Source organism: Lithobates pipiens, unplaced genomic scaffold, assembly GCF_037356315.1.
Source record: "Lithobates pipiens isolate NorthernLeopardFrog02 unplaced genomic scaffold, aLitPip1_a1.2 Scaffold_1, whole genome shotgun sequence".
In the NCBI taxonomy this organism is placed as follows: Eukaryota; Metazoa; Chordata; class Amphibia; order Anura; family Ranidae; genus Lithobates; species Lithobates pipiens.
In genome coordinates this window covers 114101773-114123072 of record NW_027507685.1, presented here as the reverse complement: position 1 = coordinate 114123072, position 21300 = coordinate 114101773, and the positions used below count along the sequence as shown (strand labels likewise).

At 48.5% G+C, this 21300-nt stretch overlaps 1 protein-coding gene across 1 annotated transcript in view; it reads right to left on the bottom strand.

Annotated features, from left to right (window-relative positions):
- DLG3 (discs large MAGUK scaffold protein 3) overlaps positions 1–19045 on the bottom strand; it is a 243744-nt gene extending 224699 nt beyond the window's left edge. Inside the window, 1 exon segment of the mRNA XM_077474345.1 lies at positions 18377–19045. Coding sequence (XP_077330471.1) covers positions 18377–18727 — 351 coding nt within the window. The 5' untranslated portion in view covers positions 18728–19045.
- Between the last annotated feature and the right edge of the window lie 2255 nt (positions 19046–21300).

Below are 21300 nucleotides of genomic sequence, written 5' to 3'. Positions count from 1 at the left end.
AAAGGGGTCAGGAGGTTGAGGGTGCTATGTTATGTAAAGGGGTCCAGAGGTACAAGAGCTGTGTAATGTAAAGGGGTCCAGAGGTGCAGGGTGCTGTGTAATTTAAAGGGGTCCAGAGGTGCAGTTGTGGAGAGGGGGGGTACACAGTAGTGACAAAAAGATATTGAAGGATGCAGAGGTATGCAGGGGACACAGTGGGTGTTTTTACATTTTATGGTGGAGGGGGGGGGGGGGGGGTGCCAGATATAGGATCCGCCCCGGGTGCCAAATGCTCTAGGTACGCCCCTGAAGGGGAGACTGAGGAAATTACTCCTTCCCCTTCGACAAAGTTACAATGTACAGTCTGATCACTGGGGGAGGGAAGACTGAGGAAATGACTCCCCCCCTTCTACAAAGTTACAATATACAGTCTGATCACTGGGGGAGGGAAGACTGAGGAAATTACTCCTCCCCTTCTACAAAGTTACAATGTACAATCTGAACACTGGGGGAGGGGAGACTGAGGAAATGACTCCTCCCCCTTTGATAAAGTTACAATGTACAGTCTGATCACTGGGGGAGGAGACTGAGGAAATGACTCCTCCTACAAAGTTACAATATAGTCTGTTCACTGGGGGAGGGAGACTGGAAATTTCTCCTCCCCTTCTACAAAGTTACAATGTACAGTTTGATCACTGGGGGAGGAGAGACTGAGGAAATGACTCATCCCCCTTCGACAAAGTTACAATGTACAGTCCGATTGCCGGGGAAGGGGAGCAGTGGCGTACTAAGTGGGGGGCGGGGGGCGGGCCGCCCCGGGTGCCACACACTGGGGGGGGGGGGTGTCAGGCCAGCGCCCCCCCCTCCGCAGCTAAAGACAGCGCCGTGTCTCGGGTTCGCAGCCCACACAGAGAGAGCCCGAGGCACTGGCAGTGGGCGGCATTGCGGGGGGGGGGGTTGTGCGAGCAGCACTCGAGTGGAGTGACATCTGCCGGCTCAGTCATCCGGGACCCAGCGCAATAATACCCTTCTCTCTGTGGTCGCGTCGCGCTGCCGTTCTGATCAGTCTCGGGCAGCGGCTGTCACTCACAGCCGAGCAGAGTGAAGCCGCCTCCCCCTCCTGCATGCACAGCACTGTGTAGACAAGGAGGGGGAGGCGGCTTCACGCTGCTCGCCTGTGAGTGACAGCCGCTGCCGAGACTGATCAGAACAGCGCGACGTGAGTCACGCGACCACAGAGAGAAGGGGATTATTGCGCCGGGTCCCGGATCACTGAGCTGACAGGTGACACTCCACTTGGGTGCTGCTCGCACCTCCCCCCTGCAATGCCGCTGCCTTGGGCTCGAGGTACACTATGAGTCCTCAGGGGAGGCTGTGCACTGTAGGGGGGTTCTTTACTGTGGTGGGTGCTGCACTGTAGGGGGGTCTGCACTGTAGGGGGGTCTGCACTGTAGGGGGGGTCCTGCACTGTAGAAGGGGTCCTGCACTGTAGAAGGGGTCCTGCACTGTAGGGGGGCCTTGCACTGTAGGGGGTCCTGCACTGTAGGGTGTCTTGCACTGTAGAAGGGGTCCTGCACTGTAGGGGAAGATTCGGCACTGTAGGGGGGGGTCTGTACTGTAGGTGAGGAGTCTGTACTGTAGGGGGGTCTGCGCTGTAGGGGGAGGGGTCTGTACTGTAGGAGGGTCTGCACTGTAGGGGGAAGGGTCTGCGCTATAGGGTGGAGGGGTCTGTACTGTAGGAGGGTCTGCACTGTAGGGGAGGATTCTGTACTGTAGGGGGGGCTACATTGTAGATGGGGGTCTGTATGGTAGGGAGGGGGGTCTGCACTGTAGGGGGTCTGTGTAACATGCAGAGGGTCCAGAGCTGTGAGGGGCTGTGTAATGTAAAGGGGGGCAGAGGTGCAGGGTGCTGTGTAATGTAAAGGGGTCCAGAGGTACAAGGGCTGTGTAATGTAAAGGGGTCCAGAGGTTCAGGGTGCTATGTTATGTAGAGGGGTCCAGAGGTACAAGAGCTGTGTAATGTAAAGGGGTCCAGAGGTGCAGGCTGCTGTGTAATGTAAAGGGGTCCAGAGGTGCAGGCTGCTGTGTAATGTAAAGAGGTCCTTAGGCGCAAGGTCCTGTGCAATGTAAAGGGGTCCAGAGGTGCAGGGCGCTGTGTAATGTAAAGGGGTCAGGAGGTTGAGGGTGCTATGTTATGTAAAGGGGTCCAGAGGTACAAGAGCTGTGTAATGTAAAGGGGTCCAGAGGTGCAGGGTGCTGTGTAATTTAAAGGGGTCCAGAGGTGCAGTTGTGGAGAGGGGGGGTACACAGTAGTGACAAAAAGATATTGAAGGATGCAGAGGTATGCAGGGGACACAGTGGGTGTTTTTACATTTTATGGTGGAGGGGGGGGGGGGGGGGGTGCCAGATATAGGATCCGCCCCGGGTGCCAAATGCTCTAGGTACGCCCCTGAAGGGGAGACTGAGGAAATTACTCCTTCCCCTTCGACAAAGTTACAATGTACAGTCTGATCACTGGGGGAGGGAAGACTGAGGAAATGACTCCCCCCCTTCTACAAAGTTACAATATACAGTCTGATCACTGGGGGAGGGAAGACTGAGGAAATTACTCCTCCCCTTCTACAAAGTTACAATGTACAATCTGAACACTGGGGGAGGGGAGACTGAGGAAATGACTCCTCCCCCTTTGATAAAGTTACAATGTACAGTCTGATCACTGGGGGAGGAGACTGAGGAAATGACTCCTCCTACAAAGTTACAATATAGTCTGTTCACTGGGGGAGGGAGACTGGAAATTTCTCCTCCCCTTCTACAAAGTTACAATGTACAGTTTGATCACTGGGGGAGGAGAGACTGAGGAAATGACTCATCCCCCTTCGACAAAGTTACAATGTACAGTCCGATTGCCGGGGAAGGGGAGCAGTGGCGTACTAAGTGGGGGGCGGGGGGCGGGCCGCCCCGGGTGCCACACACTGGGGGGGGGGGGTGTCAGGCCAGCGCCCCCCCCTCCGCAGCTAAAGACAGCGCCGTGTCTCGGGTTCGCAGCCCACACAGAGAGAGCCCGAGGCACTGGCAGTGGGCGGCATTGCGGGGGGGGGGGTTGTGCGAGCAGCACTCGAGTGGAGTGACATCTGCCGGCTCAGTCATCCGGGACCCAGCGCAATAATACCCTTCTCTCTGTGGTCGCGTCGCGCTGCCGTTCTGATCAGTCTCGGGCAGCGGCTGTCACTCACAGCCGAGCAGAGTGAAGCCGCCTCCCCCTCCTGCATGCACAGCACTGTGTAGACAAGGAGGGGGAGGCGGCTTCACGCTGCTCGCCTGTGAGTGACAGCCGCTGCCGAGACTGATCAGAACAGCGCGACGTGAGTCACGCGACCACAGAGAGAAGGGGATTATTGCGCCGGGTCCCGGATCACTGAGCTGACAGGTGACACTCCACTTGGGTGCTGCTCGCACCTCCCCCCTGCAATGCCGCTGCCTTGGGCTCGAGGTACACTATGAGTCCTCAGGGGAGGCTGTGCACTGTAGGGGGGTTCTTTACTGTGGTGGGTGCTGCACTGTAGGGGGGTCTGCACTGTAGGGGGGTCTGCACTGTAGGGGGGGTCCTGCACTGTAGAAGGGGTCCTGCACTGTAGAAGGGGTCCTGCACTGTAGGGGGGCCTTGCACTGTAGGGGGTCCTGCACTGTAGGGTGTCTTGCACTGTAGAAGGGGTCCTGCACTGTAGGGGAAGATTCGGCACTGTAGGGGGGGGTCTGTACTGTAGGTGAGGAGTCTGTACTGTAGGGGGGTCTGCGCTGTAGGGGGAGGGGTCTGTACTGTAGGAGGGTCTGCACTGTAGGGGGAAGGGTCTGCGCTATAGGGTGGAGGGGTCTGTACTGTAGGAGGGTCTGCACTGTAGGGGAGGATTCTGTACTGTAGGGGGGGCTACATTGTAGATGGGGGTCTGTATGGTAGGGAGGGGGGTCTGCACTGTAGGGGGTCTGTGTAACATGCAGAGGGTCCAGAGCTGTGAGGGGCTGTGTAATGTAAAGGGGGGCAGAGGTGCAGGGTGCTGTGTAATGTAAAGGGGTCCAGAGGTACAAGGGCTGTGTAATGTAAAGGGGTCCAGAGGTTCAGGGTGCTATGTTATGTAGAGGGGTCCAGAGGTACAAGAGCTGTGTAATGTAAAGGGGTCCAGAGGTGCAGGCTGCTGTGTAATGTAAAGGGGTCCAGAGGTGCAGGCTGCTGTGTAATGTAAAGAGGTCCTTAGGCGCAAGGTCCTGTGCAATGTAAAGGGGTCCAGAGGTGCAGGGCGCTGTGTAATGTAAAGGGGTCAGGAGGTTGAGGGTGCTATGTTATGTAAAGGGGTCCAGAGGTACAAGAGCTGTGTAATGTAAAGGGGTCCAGAGGTGCAGGGTGCTGTGTAATTTAAAGGGGTCCAGAGGTGCAGTTGTGGAGAGGGGGGGTACACAGTAGTGACAAAAAGATATTGAAGGATGCAGAGGTATGCAGGGGACACAGTGGGTGTTTTTACATTTTATGGTGGAGGGGGGGGGGGGGGTGCCAGATATAGGATCCGCCCCGGGTGCCAAATGCTCTAGGTACGCCCCTGAAGGGGAGACTGAGGAAATTACTCCTTCCCCTTCGACAAAGTTACAATGTACAGTCTGATCACTGGGGGAGGGAAGACTGAGGAAATGACTCCCCCCCTTCTACAAAGTTACAATATACAGTCTGATCACTGGGGGAGGGAAGACTGAGGAAATTACTCCTCCCCTTCTACAAAGTTACAATGTACAATCTGAACACTGGGGGAGGGGAGACTGAGGAAATGACTCCTCCCCCTTTGATAAAGTTACAATGTACAGTCTGATCACTGGGGGAGGGGAGACTGTGGAAATGACTCCTCCACCTTCTACAAAGTTACAATGTACAGTCTGATCACTGGGGGGAGGAGACTTACCAAATGATCCCTCCTCCTTCTACAAAGTTACAATGTACTGTCTGATCACCGGGGGAGGGGAGACTGAGGAAATGACTCTTCCCCCTTCTACAAAGTTACAATGTACAGTCTGATCACCGGGTGAGGAGACTTTGGAAATTACTCCTCCTCCTTCTACAAAGTTACAATGTACAGTCTGATCACCGAGGGAGGGGAGACTGAAGAAATTACTCCTCCCCTTCTACAAAGTTACAATGTAGAGTCTGATCACTGGGGGAGGGGATACTGAGGAAATGACTCTTCCTCCTTCCACAAAGTTACAATGTACAATCTGGTCATGGGGGGGGGGGGGACTGAGTAAATGACTCCTCCCCCTTCTACAAAGTCACAATGTACAGTCTGATCACTGGGGGAGGTGACTGAGGAAATGACTCCTCCCCTTCTACAAAGTTACAATGTACAGTCAGATCACTGGGGGAGGAGACTGAGGAAATGACTCTTCCTCCTTCCACAAAGTTACAATGTACAATCTGATCACTGCGGGAGGGGAGACTGAGGAAATTACTCTTCCTCTTTCTACAAAGTTACAATGTACAATCTAATCACTGGGGGGGGGGGGACTGAGGAAATGACTCCTCCTCCTTCTACAAAGTTACAATGTACAGTCTGATCACTGGGGGGAGGAGACTGAGGAAATGACTCATTCCCCTTCTACAAAGTTACAATGTATAGTCTGATCACTGGGCGGAGGAAACTTAGCAAATGATCCCTCCTCCTTCTACAAAGTTACAATGTACAGTCTGATCACTGGGGGAGGGGAGACTGTGGAAATGACTCTTCCCCCTTCTACAAAGTTTCATTGTACGGTCTGATCACTGGGGGAGGGGAGACAGATGAAATGCCACCTCCTACTTCTACAAAGTTACAATGTACAGTCTGACCACCGGGTGAGGAGACTGAGGAAATGACTCCTCCTCCTTCTACAAAGTTACAATGTACAGTCTGATCACTGAGGGAGGGGAGACTGAGGAAATTACTCCTCCCCTTCTACAAAGTTACAATGTACAGTCTGATCACTGGGAGAGGGGAGAGAGAGGAAATGCCACCTCCTCTTTCTACAAAGTTACAATGTACAGTCTGATCACCGGGCGAGAAGACTGAGGAAATAACTCCTCCTCCTTCTACAAAGTTACAATGTACAGTCTGATCACCGGGGGAGGGGAGGCTGAGGAAATGACTCCTCCTCCTTCTACAAAGTTACAATGTACAGTCTGATCACTGGGGGAAGGAGACTGAGGAAATGACTCATTCCCCTTCTACAAAGTTACAATGTACAGTCTGATCACTGGGGAGGAGAGACTGAGGAAATGACTCCTCTGCCTTCTACAAAGTAACAATGTACAGTCTGATCACTGGGGGAGAAGACTGAGGAAATGACTCCTGCTCCTACAAAGTTACAATATACAGTCTGATCACTTTGGGAGGGAGACTGTGGAAATTACTCCTCCCCATCTACAAAGTTACAATGTGCAGTCTGATCACTGAGGAAATGACTCTTCCTCTTTCTACAAAGTTACAATGTACAATCTGGTCATGGGGGGGGGGGGACTGAGTAAATGACTCCTCCTCCTTCTACAAAGTTACAATGTACAGTCTGATCACCGGGGGAGGGGAGACTGAGGAAATGACTCCTCCCCCTTCTACAAAGTTACAATGTACAGTCTGATCACTGGGGAGGAGAGACAGAGGAAATGCCACCTCCTCCTTCTATAAAGTTACAATGTACAGTCTGATCACCGGACGAGGAGACTGAGGAAATGCTCCCTCTGGCCTGCAGCAGACTGATGAAATTCCTGGTGTATTCTCCTCATTCCTTCTTTCCGATGTTCCTCGTATTCCTCCATTTATAGACTTTGTTTCTATTTTTATATGTTATTTCCTGGGGGAATCCTGATTCTCCTTCAGCGTGTGTCTTCCAATCACAATCCTCGATCATTAGATGTGACGCCCCTCTAATCACCTTCCACCCTTTGTTCTCGGGACTGCCACTAATATCAGCCTCCCCTCCCCCTTCTCTGGGTTGGAGGGATAATTAGGATCACCCCGGAACAATGGCGGATTATTTTCTTTCCCCGTTGTATATCTCACTCACTGTGCCTCTTGAGCTCCAGTCATATATATGCGATGCGTTTTGAACTGCATCCGATTCGCATTACATGAGAATGAAACCTGCTTTCTATGAAGATGGTTCACATATGTGAAGTGCATCCTGGGTCTGTGATGTCACAAAGGGGGCAGTGCCTCCAAGTGACGTTGCTGGGTTGCCCCGCCCCTTAGCTATTTAAGAACTGTCAGAAAGCGGAGCAGGCAGACGGCGAGAGTCAGTTTTTTTTGGGGGTCCAGCGGTGCGTCGTGATGGACGATGGCTCTACACCGGGGGGGGCGTTGTTTTTTTATTTTAATAAAGGAATTGTATGTGTTTTTATTTCTTTTTGCCACTTTTTTTGCTGAATGAGTAGAGGTACAATGTACCCCATACTTATTCACATGGGGGGCAGGATCTGGGGGCCCCCTTGTTAAAGGGGCCTTCCAGATTCCAACAAGCCTACTGCCGCGGACCCTAACAACCACTGGCCAGGGTTGTGGGGAAGAGGCCCTTGTCCCTATCAACATGTGCAGAAGATGCTTTGGGGCAGACCCCCCTGCCCTAAAACACCCACTTATTTTGAGAGTAGGTGGCCTTGTATGGTTCAGGAGAAAGGGGGTACTCACTCACCCCCCCCCCCTTTCCTGGCCTGCCCAGCTGTATGCTTGGGTAAGGGCCTGGCATGGATTTTTGGGGGACCTCACATAAGTTTTTTAAAATTTGATGCTTGTTCTGGCCCCTTTATCTTTATTTTCCACAATTCCCTGTTTTTCTGGGCCTGAGATCCCTTCAGCTGTCCACCTGCATTACCAGAGTACTCTAGTTCCAGTGTGGTCACCCCTCTGTTTCCTCAGGCCTGAGATCCCTTTAACTGTCCACCTGTGTTACCAGATTACTCTAGTTCCAGTTTGGTGATCCCTCTGTTCTCAGGCATGAGATTCCCCCACCTGTTCACCAGCATTACCAGAGTACGCTAGTTCCTGTGTGGTCACCCCTCTGTGTTCTTGGACCTAAGATCCCTCCAGCTGTCCACCTGCATTTCCAGAGTACTCTAGTTCCAGTGTGATCCCCCCTCTGTGTCCTCAGGCATTGGATCCCTCAATTTGTTCACCTATGTTATCTTGGTTCCCTAGTTCCAGTGTGGTGGCCCCTCTGTGTCCTCAGGCCTGAGATCCCTCCACCTGTTCACCAGAGTACTCTAGTCCCTGTATTGTCTGGCCTGAGATCCCTTCAGCTGTCCACATGCATTACCAGAGTACTCTAGTTCCACTGTGGTCACCCCTCTGTGTTCTCAGGCCTGAGATCCCTTTAGCTGTCTGCCTGTGTTACTATAGTACTCTAGTTCCAGTGTGGTCACCCCTCTGTGTCCTCAGGCCTGAGATCTCTACAGCTGTCCACCTGCATTACCAGAGTACTCTAGTTCCAAGTGTGGTCACCCCTCTGTGTCCTCAGGCCTGAGATCCCTTTAACTGTTCACCTGTGTTACCAGAATACTCACTGTGATAACCCCTCTGTGTTCTCAGGCCTGAGATCCCTCCAGCTGTTCACCTGCATTACCAGAGTTCCCTAGTTCCAGTGTGGCCACTCCTCTGTGTCCTCAGGTCTGAGATCCTTCTAGCTGATCACCTGTGTTACTGATCTACTCTAGTCCCAGTGTGGTCACCCCTCTATGTCCTCTGGCCTGAGAACCCTCCAGCTGTTCACCTGAATTACCAGAGTACTCTAGTTCCAGTGTGGTCAACCCTTTGTGTCCTCAGGCCTTGGTTCCCTCTAGTTTATCACCTGTGTTACTGATGTACTCTAGTTCCAGTGTGGCCACCCCTCTGTGTCCTCAGGCCTGTGAATCCCTCCAGTTGATCGCCTGTGTTACTTATGTATTCTAGTTTTGGTGTGGTGGCTCCTCTGTGTTCTCAGGCCTGGGTAGGGTTGCCACCTTTTCTTCAAGCCAAACCCGAACACTTTAGTGGCATGGGAAACCTTTGGGTGCCCCAAGGAGAGTAGTAATGTGGTGTGCATAGCATACAGCAGCGAACGGTGGGTGTGGCCAAATTGCTCTGACATCATCACCCTGCCAACCAGTGATGTTGAACTTGCCCCAAAACAGCCACCTGCAGCTCCCAGATGCCAACAGATTTGAGTGACTATCTTGGTTACTTGAGGAGCCACTGCCCAGTTTGAATAATGTGTCTGGGTTTCAGTCTGCCTGAAACCTGGACACATGATTCAAGACCCTGACTGTCCAGGTGAATCCTGGACAGGTGGCAACCCTAGGCCTGGGATCCCTCCAGCTGATCACCTGCTTAACCAGTGTACTCTAGTTCCAATATGGTGGTCCCTCTGTGTCCTTGTGACTTGGATCCCTAGAGCTGTTCACCTGTGTTACCAAGGTTACCCTGGACTACCCTGTGAGGGACATGAAGATAGCCACAAAAGCTGTGTTCTGAACTGTTTTACGATCTCTTTGTTCTTATAGAGTCTTATAGAAACCATGCTATGCAGCCATGGGTTATCCAGATTGAGTCACAGAGACATTGCTGTGAAGAGTCCATGTTTATGCAGCTTTCATTATTCTGTAGCATATGCCTGCGTTTTGCCATCCTAACATTGTACCAAACTGCAGGTTACAGTAATTCTGTCTGATCATTTGTATGATAACTCACCCTGATACATAGATACCGGGGTACTACACTGATCAGCAATGGAGAGGGGACATGTCAGACCTCCTAAAAGAAAAAAATCCAAGTCCAGGTTCAGGGCACTCCAGAAACCTGTGTGGTTGGTCCATTGCTCATGCTAAGAACAACCATGGCTGAGACCCAGCTCGAAACACTCTGACTGATGACCTTCAATATGAGCTGAAAACCATTCTCATTGACAGACCTCAGACTAAACAGAGGAGCTACCATATAGATAGGTAGACATGTCCAATCACAAGCCTAGTGTATTCCAAGGCCATTTGTAAGGGATCATGCTAAGAAGACAATTGTGTGAAATATCCAGTTATCTGCTCCTCCTACCATCTCCTGCCAAATCACTCCAGACCAGTAAAGATCCTGAAGTTATAAACCAGCGTTATGTATACCATTGAATGCAAACTAACAACCACACAGACAACAGGGCTGGGGGTCCTAAAAGATGTGCATGTTCGATCATGCTTTGATCCTAAGTGAACAAATAAAACATATCCCAATGAAATAACTATGTGCTCATGATGATGATTATGTACTCATGAAGATGATAATGGGCCCCTGATGATGACTATGTGCTCATGATGATGACTATGTGCCCGTGATGATGACTATGTGCTCATAATGATGATGACTATGTGCCCCTAATGATGACTATGTGCCCCTGATGATGACTATGTGCCCCTGATGATGATTATGTGCTCATGATGATTATGTGCCCCTGATGATGATTATGTGCCCCTGATGATGACTATGTGCCCCTGATGATGATTATGTGCCCCGATGATGATTATGTGCCCCGATGATGATTATATGCCCCGATGATGATTATGTGCCCCCGATGATGACTATGTGCTCATGATGATGACTATGTGCCCCTAATGATGACTATGTGCTCATGATGATGACTATGTGCCCCTAATGATGACTATGTGCTCATGATGATGAATATGTGCCCCTAATGATGACTATGTGCTCATGATGATGACTATGTGCCCCTAATGATGACTATGTGCTTATGATGATGACTATGTGCCCCTAATGATGACTATGTGCTCATGATGATGACTATGTGCCCCTAATGATGACTATGTGCTCATGATGATGAATATGTGCTTATGATGGTGACTATGTACCCATGATGGTGACTATGTGCCCCTAATGATGACTATGTGCTCACGATGATGACTATGTGCCCCTAATGATGACTATGTGCCCATGATGATGACTATGTGCTCATGATGATGAATATGTACCCATGATGGTGACTATGTTCCCATGATGATGACTATGTGCCCATGCAACTCCCTCCTCATTGGCTTACCTTTACATCCCCCTTCAGTCCATCATGAATGCTGTTGCAAGGCTCATCTACCTTACCAAACGCTCAGTGTCTGCTACTCTTCTCTGTCAATCCCATGGGCTGCCACTCACCCAACAAATTAAATTCAAAATACTAACAACAGTTTACAAAGCCATCCACAACTCGGCCCCCAGCTACATCCCTAGCTTAGTCTCCAAATACCAACCAAATCGTCCTCTTCATTCCCCTAAAGACCTCTTGTTCTCTAGCTCCCTTGTCACCTCCTCCCATGCTCCCCTCCAGAACTTTTCTCAAGCCTCTCCCATCCTATGGAACTCCCTACCCCAACCTGTCTGTCTATCTCCTACTCTATCCACTTTTAGACGATCCCTGAAAACCCTTCTCTTCAAAGAAGCCTATACTGCCTCCAACTAACAACTGTACTTTTTTTTTCTCCATCAGCTCACCCCCCACAGCTATTACCTTTTGTATCATTTGACCCTCCCTTCTAGATTGTGAGCTCTATAAACAGGGTCCTCTCATTCCTCCCGTATTAAATTGTATAAACAGTTGGCGCTATATAAATCCTGTATAATAATAATGATGATTGCCCTGATAACGACTATGTGCTCATGATGATGACTATGTTCTCAGTATGATGACCATGTGCCCATGATGATGACTATGTGCTCATGGTGATGTCTATGTGCCCGTGGTGATGATTATGTGCCGATGATGATGACTATGTGCCCATGGTGATGGCTATGTGCTCATTATGATGATTATGAGTACATGGTGATGGCTATGTGCTCATGATGATTATGTGCTTATGATTATCGTGGGCTCATGATAATGACCATGTGCTCATGATGATGACCATGTGCTCATAATGATGACCATGTGCCAATGATGATGACTATGTGCTCATGGTGATGTCTATGTGCCCATGATGATGATGATGACCATGTGCCGATGATGATGACTATGTGCCGATGATAATGATTATGTGCCCATGGTGATGATTATGTGCCGATGATGAGGACTATGTGCCCATGGTGATGACTACATGCCGATAATGATGACTATGTGCCCATTGTGATGACTATGTGTTCATGGTGATGACTATGTGCTCATGGTGATGAGTGAGTATGTCCTTATGATGAAGGCCATGTGGTCATTATGATGACTATGAGTCCATGATGATGGCTATGTGCTCCTGATGATGACCATGTGCTCCTGATGATGACCATGTGCTCCTGATGATGACCGTGTGCTCCTGATGATGACCATGTGCTCCTGATAATGACCATGTTCTCCTGATGATGACCATGTGCCCCTGATGATGACCATGTTCCCCTGATGAAGACCATGTACCCATGATGATGAAGTATGTCCTTGTGATGATGATTATGAGTCCATGATGATGGCCATGTGCTCATGAGGATGACCATGAGTCCATGATGATGACCATGTGCCCATGATGATGAGTATGTCCTTGTGATGATGACTATGAGTCCATGATGATGGCCATGTTCTCCTAAGGATGACCATGTGCCCCTGATGAAGACCATGTGCTCTTAATGATGACCGTGTGCCCCTGATGATTACCACGTGCCCCTGATGATTACCACGTGCCTCTGATGATGACCATGTGCTCCTGATGATGACCATGTGCCCTTGATGATGACCATGGGCTCCTGATGAAGACCATGTGCTCCTGATGATGACCATGTGCCCACGAGGAAGACCATGTGCCCATTTCTATGGGATGTGTGCCCCAAAGTCTCCGATGGAGACTGCATGCAGTTTCAGCAACCAAAACATAGGCATAGTCCAATGTAGACACCATCATGAATTCCACTTACATCTCAATGTTTTGGACCTCCTGCAGCCACTTCCTGTCCCCATAGACTCCAGTGAAGGTTGCATGACATTTCTCAGGAATGGGTTTCCTGATGGTGACAACAGCGGACCACATCTAGTAGCCTCCATGTGAGAGGGTGACAACACGGGAGCGCAATTGGGAGACAGGAACAGAGCGTTGTCACCCTATAACAGGAAGTGATTTTCATGGCGGGATCACCGGGGATTATTTTAATGAAAGCAACAGATGTAAAAAGATTGAAAATTATTTTGTTGAAGATGAAATTATATTTTCCTGATTGGTATATGTATATATATATATATATATATATATATATATATATATATATATATATATATATATATATATATATATATATATATATATATATATATATATATATATACACACACACACACCAATCTACAGCGGGTGGGTGTGTTGTGCCCCTATGTAGGTGCGGAGCCCCTAACCACCTCCCTATAATATTCTAATATTGTCCCGTTGTCTCTTCTTATTTCTAAGACTCATTTAATGCCAGTAAAATGGAGGCCGTGCCGTATATTCCCGATACAAATCTTTAGCGCAAGGCCTTTCAGACCAGCAGTGACATAACCGCCGAATAACTGCCGCCCCCTCCCCTCCCCCGGCGGAGGGTGACAGCCGTATTACCAGAACAGGTGAGTCAGTGTCTCCAGCTGTAAATCCCTTTCTTAAGGTAAAAACCTTTTTTATTTATTTATTTTTGTTACGCTATCCCACGCCGCCGCATTCCCGTCCATAGGTCAGCGATTATATCAACGTCACACGGAGAAAAAATAAAAAAAATCTTGTGCAAGGACTATGGAAAGGAGGGGGGGGGGGGGGGAATTAAAAGGAAATAGGAAGCGAGGGAGTGAGAAAACCATGGCGGAGGGTGGGAGCCGCACAGATTCTGGTACATGGCGATCCGTGCCGGAGGAGGAGGAGGTTACCATGGTAACTGGATTCCTACTCCATCCTCCCCTCCCCGGGAATGATTAACCCTCGCCTTGTCACCGACCTGCCTCGGGGGAGTCACCAGCTGCCAGGCAGCACATGTATGGAACATAGAGATGGAGCTTGCAGCACACACACACCTAGGTCGTATATAGAGTATATATATATATATATATATATATATATATATATATATATATATATAAAACGTAATAATTATATGTAGAGAGAGAGAGAGTATATATAGAGAGAGAGAGTATATATATAGATAGATAGATAGATAGAGAGAGAGAGAGATAATAACTATTGAAAAAAAACATCAAATTTTATCGTCCCTTTCCATGTATATATTCCTCGATTTTATTCTATTTCCCTATTCCACTCTATTCCATTCTATTATTTCCCTCTATTCTGTTCTATTCCTCTATTCCATTCTATTCTATTCTATTCTATTCCGCTATTCTAATCCTTAATTCTATTCCATTCCTCTATTCCACTATATTCCATTCTATTGTAGTCCTTAATTCTATTCTATTCCTCTTTTCGTTTCCATTCTATTCTTTTCCTCTATTTTCCTCTATTCCATTCCATTCTATTATTTTACTCTATTCTATTCCTCTATTCCATTTTATTATGTTCCTCTATTCTATTCTATTCCTGTATTCCATTTTATTATTTTCCTCTATTCTATTATTTTCTTCTATTTTATTCCTCTATTCTATTCTATTCCTCTATTCCATTCTATTCTATTCCTCTATTCTATTCTATTCCATTTTATTCTTTGCCTCTATTCTATTACTTCCCCCTATTCTATTCTATTCTATTCTATTCTATTCTTTTCATCTATTCCATTTCATTCTATTCTTTCCCTCTATTCTATTCTATTCCTCTATTCTTTTCCTCTATTCCAATCTATTCTTCCCCTCTATTCTATTCTTCCACTTTATTCTATTATTTTTCTCTATTCTATTCTTCCCCTCTATTCTATTCCTCTATTTCATTCTATTCTTTTCTTCTATTCTATTCTATTCTTCCCCTCTATTCTATTCCTCTGTTCCTCATGATGGAGGGCAGACTCCTGTGTAGTATTTCCTTCCAATACTCAGATTCTGTGTGACTGAGAAGGTGATGTATGTGATGCCTGTACTACAACCCCCCTCCTTCCTGTCCGTACCTCTCCATACAACAAGGGTGGGTTTCCTATCGGGGCGATTGTGTCCGGTAAGGGTTCGGTGCGGAGGTGAGAGCCGGCCTGGCCGGGTCCCGTCCTTCTCCTCCAGCCTCCATTTTGCAGCACCCAGATTCCTCCGTCCATTTTCTCAGCAGACGGAGATGGTAATGCAGGAGGAAAAAAAAAAAAAAAAAACGTCAACTCCCTCCGAGCGGAGCCGTCACACATTGCTAGAGAGCCGAGTGCACGGCATGCAGGCGCGGGGATCCGGGGCGATGGATTGCAGACGCTGAGGGCTGCGGGATCTCGGGAGGGGGGGGGAGACACCAGGGGGGGGGGGGTCAAGGGCAGATGTACCGCCGACATTTGGGGGGGGGTCTCAGAATTTTGTGATGTCGAAGGATGGTGAATACTATTCTAAGGGCCCCCCGATTCATCAGGCTGCAGTATCAACACTAGAAGGCATACTAAAGTGACCTATAATCGTATGAGAGGCTGCTTTGGCATGACTTGAGTGATTTTGGCAGCTTGAGGAAGCAGGCCCGGGATACCCGGAACGTGGGGGGGTTTTAAGCTGGTTCTGAGTGTTTTATAGTCGTCAGGCTAGTGCTAAAAAGGCATGCCAAAGTGACTTACAACAGCATTGGTTGAGAGGCCACTTTAGCATGCCCTGAGTGATTTTTACAGCTTGCTGAATCAGACCTGGGATACCCGCCACGTGGACGTTTTTAAAGCCCGTTCTGAGTGCTTTCGTACTTATTGCTAAAAGGCATGCTAACATGACTTACAACAGCATTGGTTCAGAGGCCACTTTAGCATGCCTTGAGTGATTTTTGCAGCTTGCTGAATGAGACCTGAGATACCCGCAACGTGTTTTTTTTAAAGCCCGTTCTGAGTGCTTTTGTACTCATCAAGCTGCCTTATCAGCGCTAAAAGGCATGCCAACGCCACTTACAACAGCATTGGTTTGAGAGGCCGCTTTAGCTGCTTTTTTGCAGCTTGAAGAAGCAGGCCCGGGATACGTGGACTGTGGATGATTTTTAAGCCTGTGCTGAGTGTTTATGTACTCATCAAGCTTCCTCATCAGTGCTAAAAGGCATGCGAACGTGACCTAGAACAACTTTGGTTGAGAGGCTACTTTAGCATGCCCTGAGTGATTTTGGCAGCTTGAGGAATCAGGCCCAGGATACCCGGAACGTGGAGCTGAACACTGATCGTTTTCTGAATACTATTCTAAGGGCCCCCCGATTCATCAGGCTGCAGTATCAACACTAATAGGCATGCTAAAGTGACTTATGATCATATGAGAGGCCACTTTAGCATGCCCTCAGTGATTTTGGCAGCTTGAGGAATCAGGCCCGGGACACCCAGAACGTGGGTGTTTTTTTAAGCCTGTACTGAGTATTTTTTATAGTCATCAAGCTGCCATATGAGTGCTAAAAGGCACCCTAAAGTGACTTACGACAACTTTGGTTTGAGAGGCCACTTTAGCATGCCTTTAGTGGTTTTTGCAGCTTCATGAAGCAGGCCCAGGATACCCGGAACGTGGGTGTTTTTAAAGCCCGTACTGCAAGCGTTCATACTCCTCAAGCTGCCATATGAGTGCTAGAAGGCAGGTTAAAGTGACTTACGACAACATTGGCCATGATTAAGGCCTGACTGGGTGCAGGCGCTGAGAACTGCGGGATCTCCGGGGGGGGGGGGGGGGGGGAATCGCAGGGTGAGACACCAAGGGGGGTCAGGGGCAGATGTACCGCCGACATTTGGTGGTGGGGGGTCTCAGGATTTCGTGACGCCGATTCTAAGGGCCCCCGATTCATCAGGCTGCAGTATCAACACTAAAAGGCACGCTAAAGTGACTTATGATCATATGAGAGGCCACTTTGGCATGTCTTCAGTGATTTTGGAAGCTTGAGGAAGCAGGCCTGGGATACCCGCAACGTGGACATTTTAAAAGCCTGTACTGAGTGCTTTCGTACTCATCAAGCTGCTATATCAACACTAACAGGCATGCCGACGTGGCTTAGAACAGCACACTTTAGCATGCCTTGAGTGTTTTTTGCAGGTTGATGAATCAAACCTGGGATGCCCACAATGTGGACTTTTTTAAAGCCTGTACTGAGTGTTTTTGTACTCATCAAGCTGCCTTATCAGTGCTAAAAGGCATGCCAACACAACTTAGAGTTTCATAGTTACTAAGGTTGAATAAAGACACCAGTCCATCCTGAGTGTCTACAATTGTCCCTATCCCTGTATGTTGCACACTCACATTGATCCCTGCCCCCAAGGAGCCCACAATCCAAGGTCCCCATTCATATACTAGGGCCAATATTTGGACAGAAGCCAATTAACCTACCTGCATGTCTTTGGATTGTGGGAGGAAACCCATGCAGGCACAGGGAGAACATGCAAACTCCAGGCAGGTAGTGTCGTGGTTGGGATTTGAACCAGCGATGCTCCTTACTGCTAGGTGAGAGTACTAACCACTACACCACTGTGCTGCCCAAGAACAGCATTGGTTGAGAGGCCACTTTAGCATGCCTTGAGTGATTTTTGCCAGCTTGATGAATCAGACCCAGGACACCTGCAACGTGGGGGGAGGGGTGTTTAAACCTCGTACAGAGCACTTTCATACACATCAAGCTGCCATATCAGCGATAAAAAGCATGCCAACGTGGCTTAGAACAGCACACTTTAGCATGCCTTGAGTGTTTTTTTTTTTGCAGCGAACGGGGGGGGGGTTTAGCCTCGTTTTGTATTATGTATACAGTTAACGCCCACCCCAAAAAAAAATACATTGTCAGTCTCAGGAGCGGCCCAGCAGTCTCACTCCTCAGGTAATGCCATGTGCAATCCCCTCCACCAATCCCATCTCTTCCTTCCTCTGTTTAATGTTTTTTTTTTTTTTTTAACCCCAAATACTGCCCCCCCCCATTTCCAGGCCCCAAAAATCCCACCCCCCCCATCTATTTATTGTTAAATAGGAATTCTCTGAGCTCTTCCGCCCGCAGAGCCGGCTCCATGATGTGAGCGAACGATCGTACGTACATCCACCCACACAATGTTCATGTATAGGAATCGCAGCGACGCCGAGCCCTTCGCCATATTACCGCCATGACACCATCAATTGAGGGGGGGGGAGAATAGAGAAGAGATGGAAACATTGTATCAGCCAATGATTTCCACCTACACATGGTACAATCACAGAGGCTATATAATGTGCCTATCAATCGATCAATCTGTTTATTGCTCTATCAATAGGCGATACAATAACACATGAATATTTAGAATATTTAGGGGTTTGGGGAGGGTGGGGGTCCACTCACCTGCTCATACCAGTCGCGGTTGGTGCAGGTGCACTCGGGCCACCAGTTGGGACCGCTGCCATTCATTTTGGGGGTGGCACTTTTGGGGGGCCCCTTCAAGGTCGGTGTGAGGTTCTCCCTGGCGGCAGCGGCGGGGACCAGCTTGGTCTTCCCCCGGGCCGTCGGGGTGACGGCGGGCTGCGACGGGAGGGTCTGAGAGCTGTAGCCTCCATAGCCGCCGCCGCCACTGATGCCCCCGTACTGCTCATGCTGCCACTCGCCGTAGGTTGGGGGTTCCATCCTGCGCAGGGCAGACATGCGAGACGCCTCGTAGCACTCGGGGCACTTGCAGCAGTGATGGTGTTTGTGCATCCTAAGATCCAGCTCTCCCGGAAATCGGAATAGACGCCGCGGCCGCGGATCAGCCCACCGACTCCCAAAAAAAATTAAAAAAATAAAAATACAAATTTAAGGCAGCGTTAAATGTGGCGGTCCCTTGCGGGGTGGGGGTTGGCGATGGACGTAGGCGATATCCTCCCGCGGCAACAGGCTCCACCGCCAGCGCCTACAAAAATGTTCTACCTTCGGAATAAACCATGAAAAAAAAAAAAAGATACAAACGTGAAGGCAGATGGCATATATGGTCAGTCCCAGATTAGAAAATCCATTGATAATAAAATCGCCCCTCCCCCCCGCCCCAGAAAAAAAAAAGATACCAAAATTTGCCCTTATTTCCTTTAAAAAGAAGATTTCCTGAGCGTAAATCTTGCAGGTCTTCCCTCCTCCCCCTTTTTTTTTTTGATGTCAGTGATTTGATGTGGGAGGGGGGGGGTCGGTGGCGGCGGTTGAAGGGGGTGGGGGGTGTCAATAAGATGCAGGCTCCTGTGCTCCCCCTTAGCTCCTCTGATGTAAAAAAAAAAAATGGCGTCCTCGCTTCCCTTTTTTTTTCCTCCCTCCTCAGCGCTGGTTTCTGGGGTGGTGGTGGCGGTGGGGGGGCGATCTTGTGGGCCCGACGTTGGGTGTGGGTGCCTGGGGCTGGGTGCTCCTGGACGGTGTGCAGAGGAGGCTGTGATGCTGGTCCCTGATGGAGCTGCTGCCTCTCTCTGCCTCTGGATGCAGCATCTCCCGGCTGCAGCCAATCAGCAACCAGCAGCAGCATCAGCACCACCGGCTGTAACCCTGTCAAGGACAGAACGGGGGCCTGCAGTGCATAGAGCTGGGATGGCAGAGCCCAGCCGCCGCGGCGTCCACAGGGTTAATCCAGCCTAAAAAGGCTTAACGGGGGAACCGGGGGTCTGCAGCTGATGGATCCTAATGGGAGGGGGAGGGGGAGGGTGAAAAGGGGGAGGGCCGCTGACATTTTATCCAAAATCAGAGGCAGGGAAGGGACTCCCACCCACACAATCTTTATTGCCTCATTTGGAGGATGACAAGTGCTAGTGAAGCCTCATCATGAGGCCAGCCGTGTCCCATCTACGCATCTGTGAGGCGGTCATTCACACCGACAGACGCAGGCGCAGCGCAACCTGCACACACACACCGTGACCTGGGGGGAGAGCAAAACACATCATTTCCCCATCTGCACAGACTGCTCCATCCAATGGGCTCCGCAAGAAGAAGGAGCATTATTAGTAGCCAGGTGAATGGCATTTTCTAATGTGCTCAGCTGAAAAATGACTGCCATATATCCCTATTTACAAAGATTTAATGCAAGGACAGGGATCTTTATTTGTAGGCAGGTGACTGGCATTTTTTTATGTGCTCAGCTGAAAAATAACTGCCATATAGCTCCATTTACAAAGACTGAATGCAAGGAGAAGGGTCTTTATTTGTAGCCATGTGAATGGCCTTTTCTAATGTGCTCAGCTGAAAAATAACTGCTATATATCCCTATTCACAAAGATTTAATGCAGGGACAGGGATCTTTATTTGTAGCCAGGTGACTGGAATTTTCTAAATAAAATAACTGTTATAAGGCTCCATTCACAAAGATGTAACACAAGGACAAGGATATTTATTTGTAGCCAGGTGACTGGCATTTTCTAAATAAGTTATAAGGCTCCATTCGCAAAGATGTAACACAAGGACAATGATCTTTATTTGTAGCCAGGTGACTGGCATTTTCCAATGTGCTCAGCTGAAAAATAACTGCCATATATCCCTATTCACAAAGATTTAATGCAAGGACAGGGATCTTTATTTGTAGCCAGGTGACTGGCATTTTCTAAATAAAAATAACTGTTATAATGTGCTTAGCTGAAAAATAACTGCCATATAGCTCCATTCACAAAGATTGAATGCAAGGAGAAGGGTCTTTATTTGTAGCCAGGTGAATGGCCTTTTCTAATGTGCTCAGCTGAAAAATAACTGCTACATAACCCTATTAATAAAGATTTAATGCAGGGACAGGGATCTTTATTTGTAGCCTGGCGACTGGCATTTTCTAAATAAAATAACTGTTATAAGGCTCCATTCACAAAGATGTATCATAAGGTCAACGATCTTTATTTGTAGCCAGGTAACTGGAATTTTCTAGAAAATAACTGTCATCAGCCTCAATTCACAAAGATTTACCATAAGGAAAAGGGTCTTTATTGGTAGCCAGATGATGCCATTTTCTAAATAAAATACCTGCTATAAGGCTCTATTCACAAAGATTTAATGTAAGGAGAAGGGTCTTTATTGGTAGCCAGGTGACTGGCATTTTACAAAAAATAACTGTCATCAGCCTCAATTCACAAAGATTTAATGTAAGAAGAGTCTTTATTTGTAGCCAGGTGACTGGCATTTTCTAATGTGCTCAGCTGAAAAATAACTGCCATATAGCTTCATTCACAAAGATTTATTGCAAGGAGAAGAATCTATATTTGTAGCCAGGTGAGTGGCATTTCCTGTTGTGTTCAGCTGAAAAATAACTGCCAAGAATCCCTAGTCACAAAGATTTA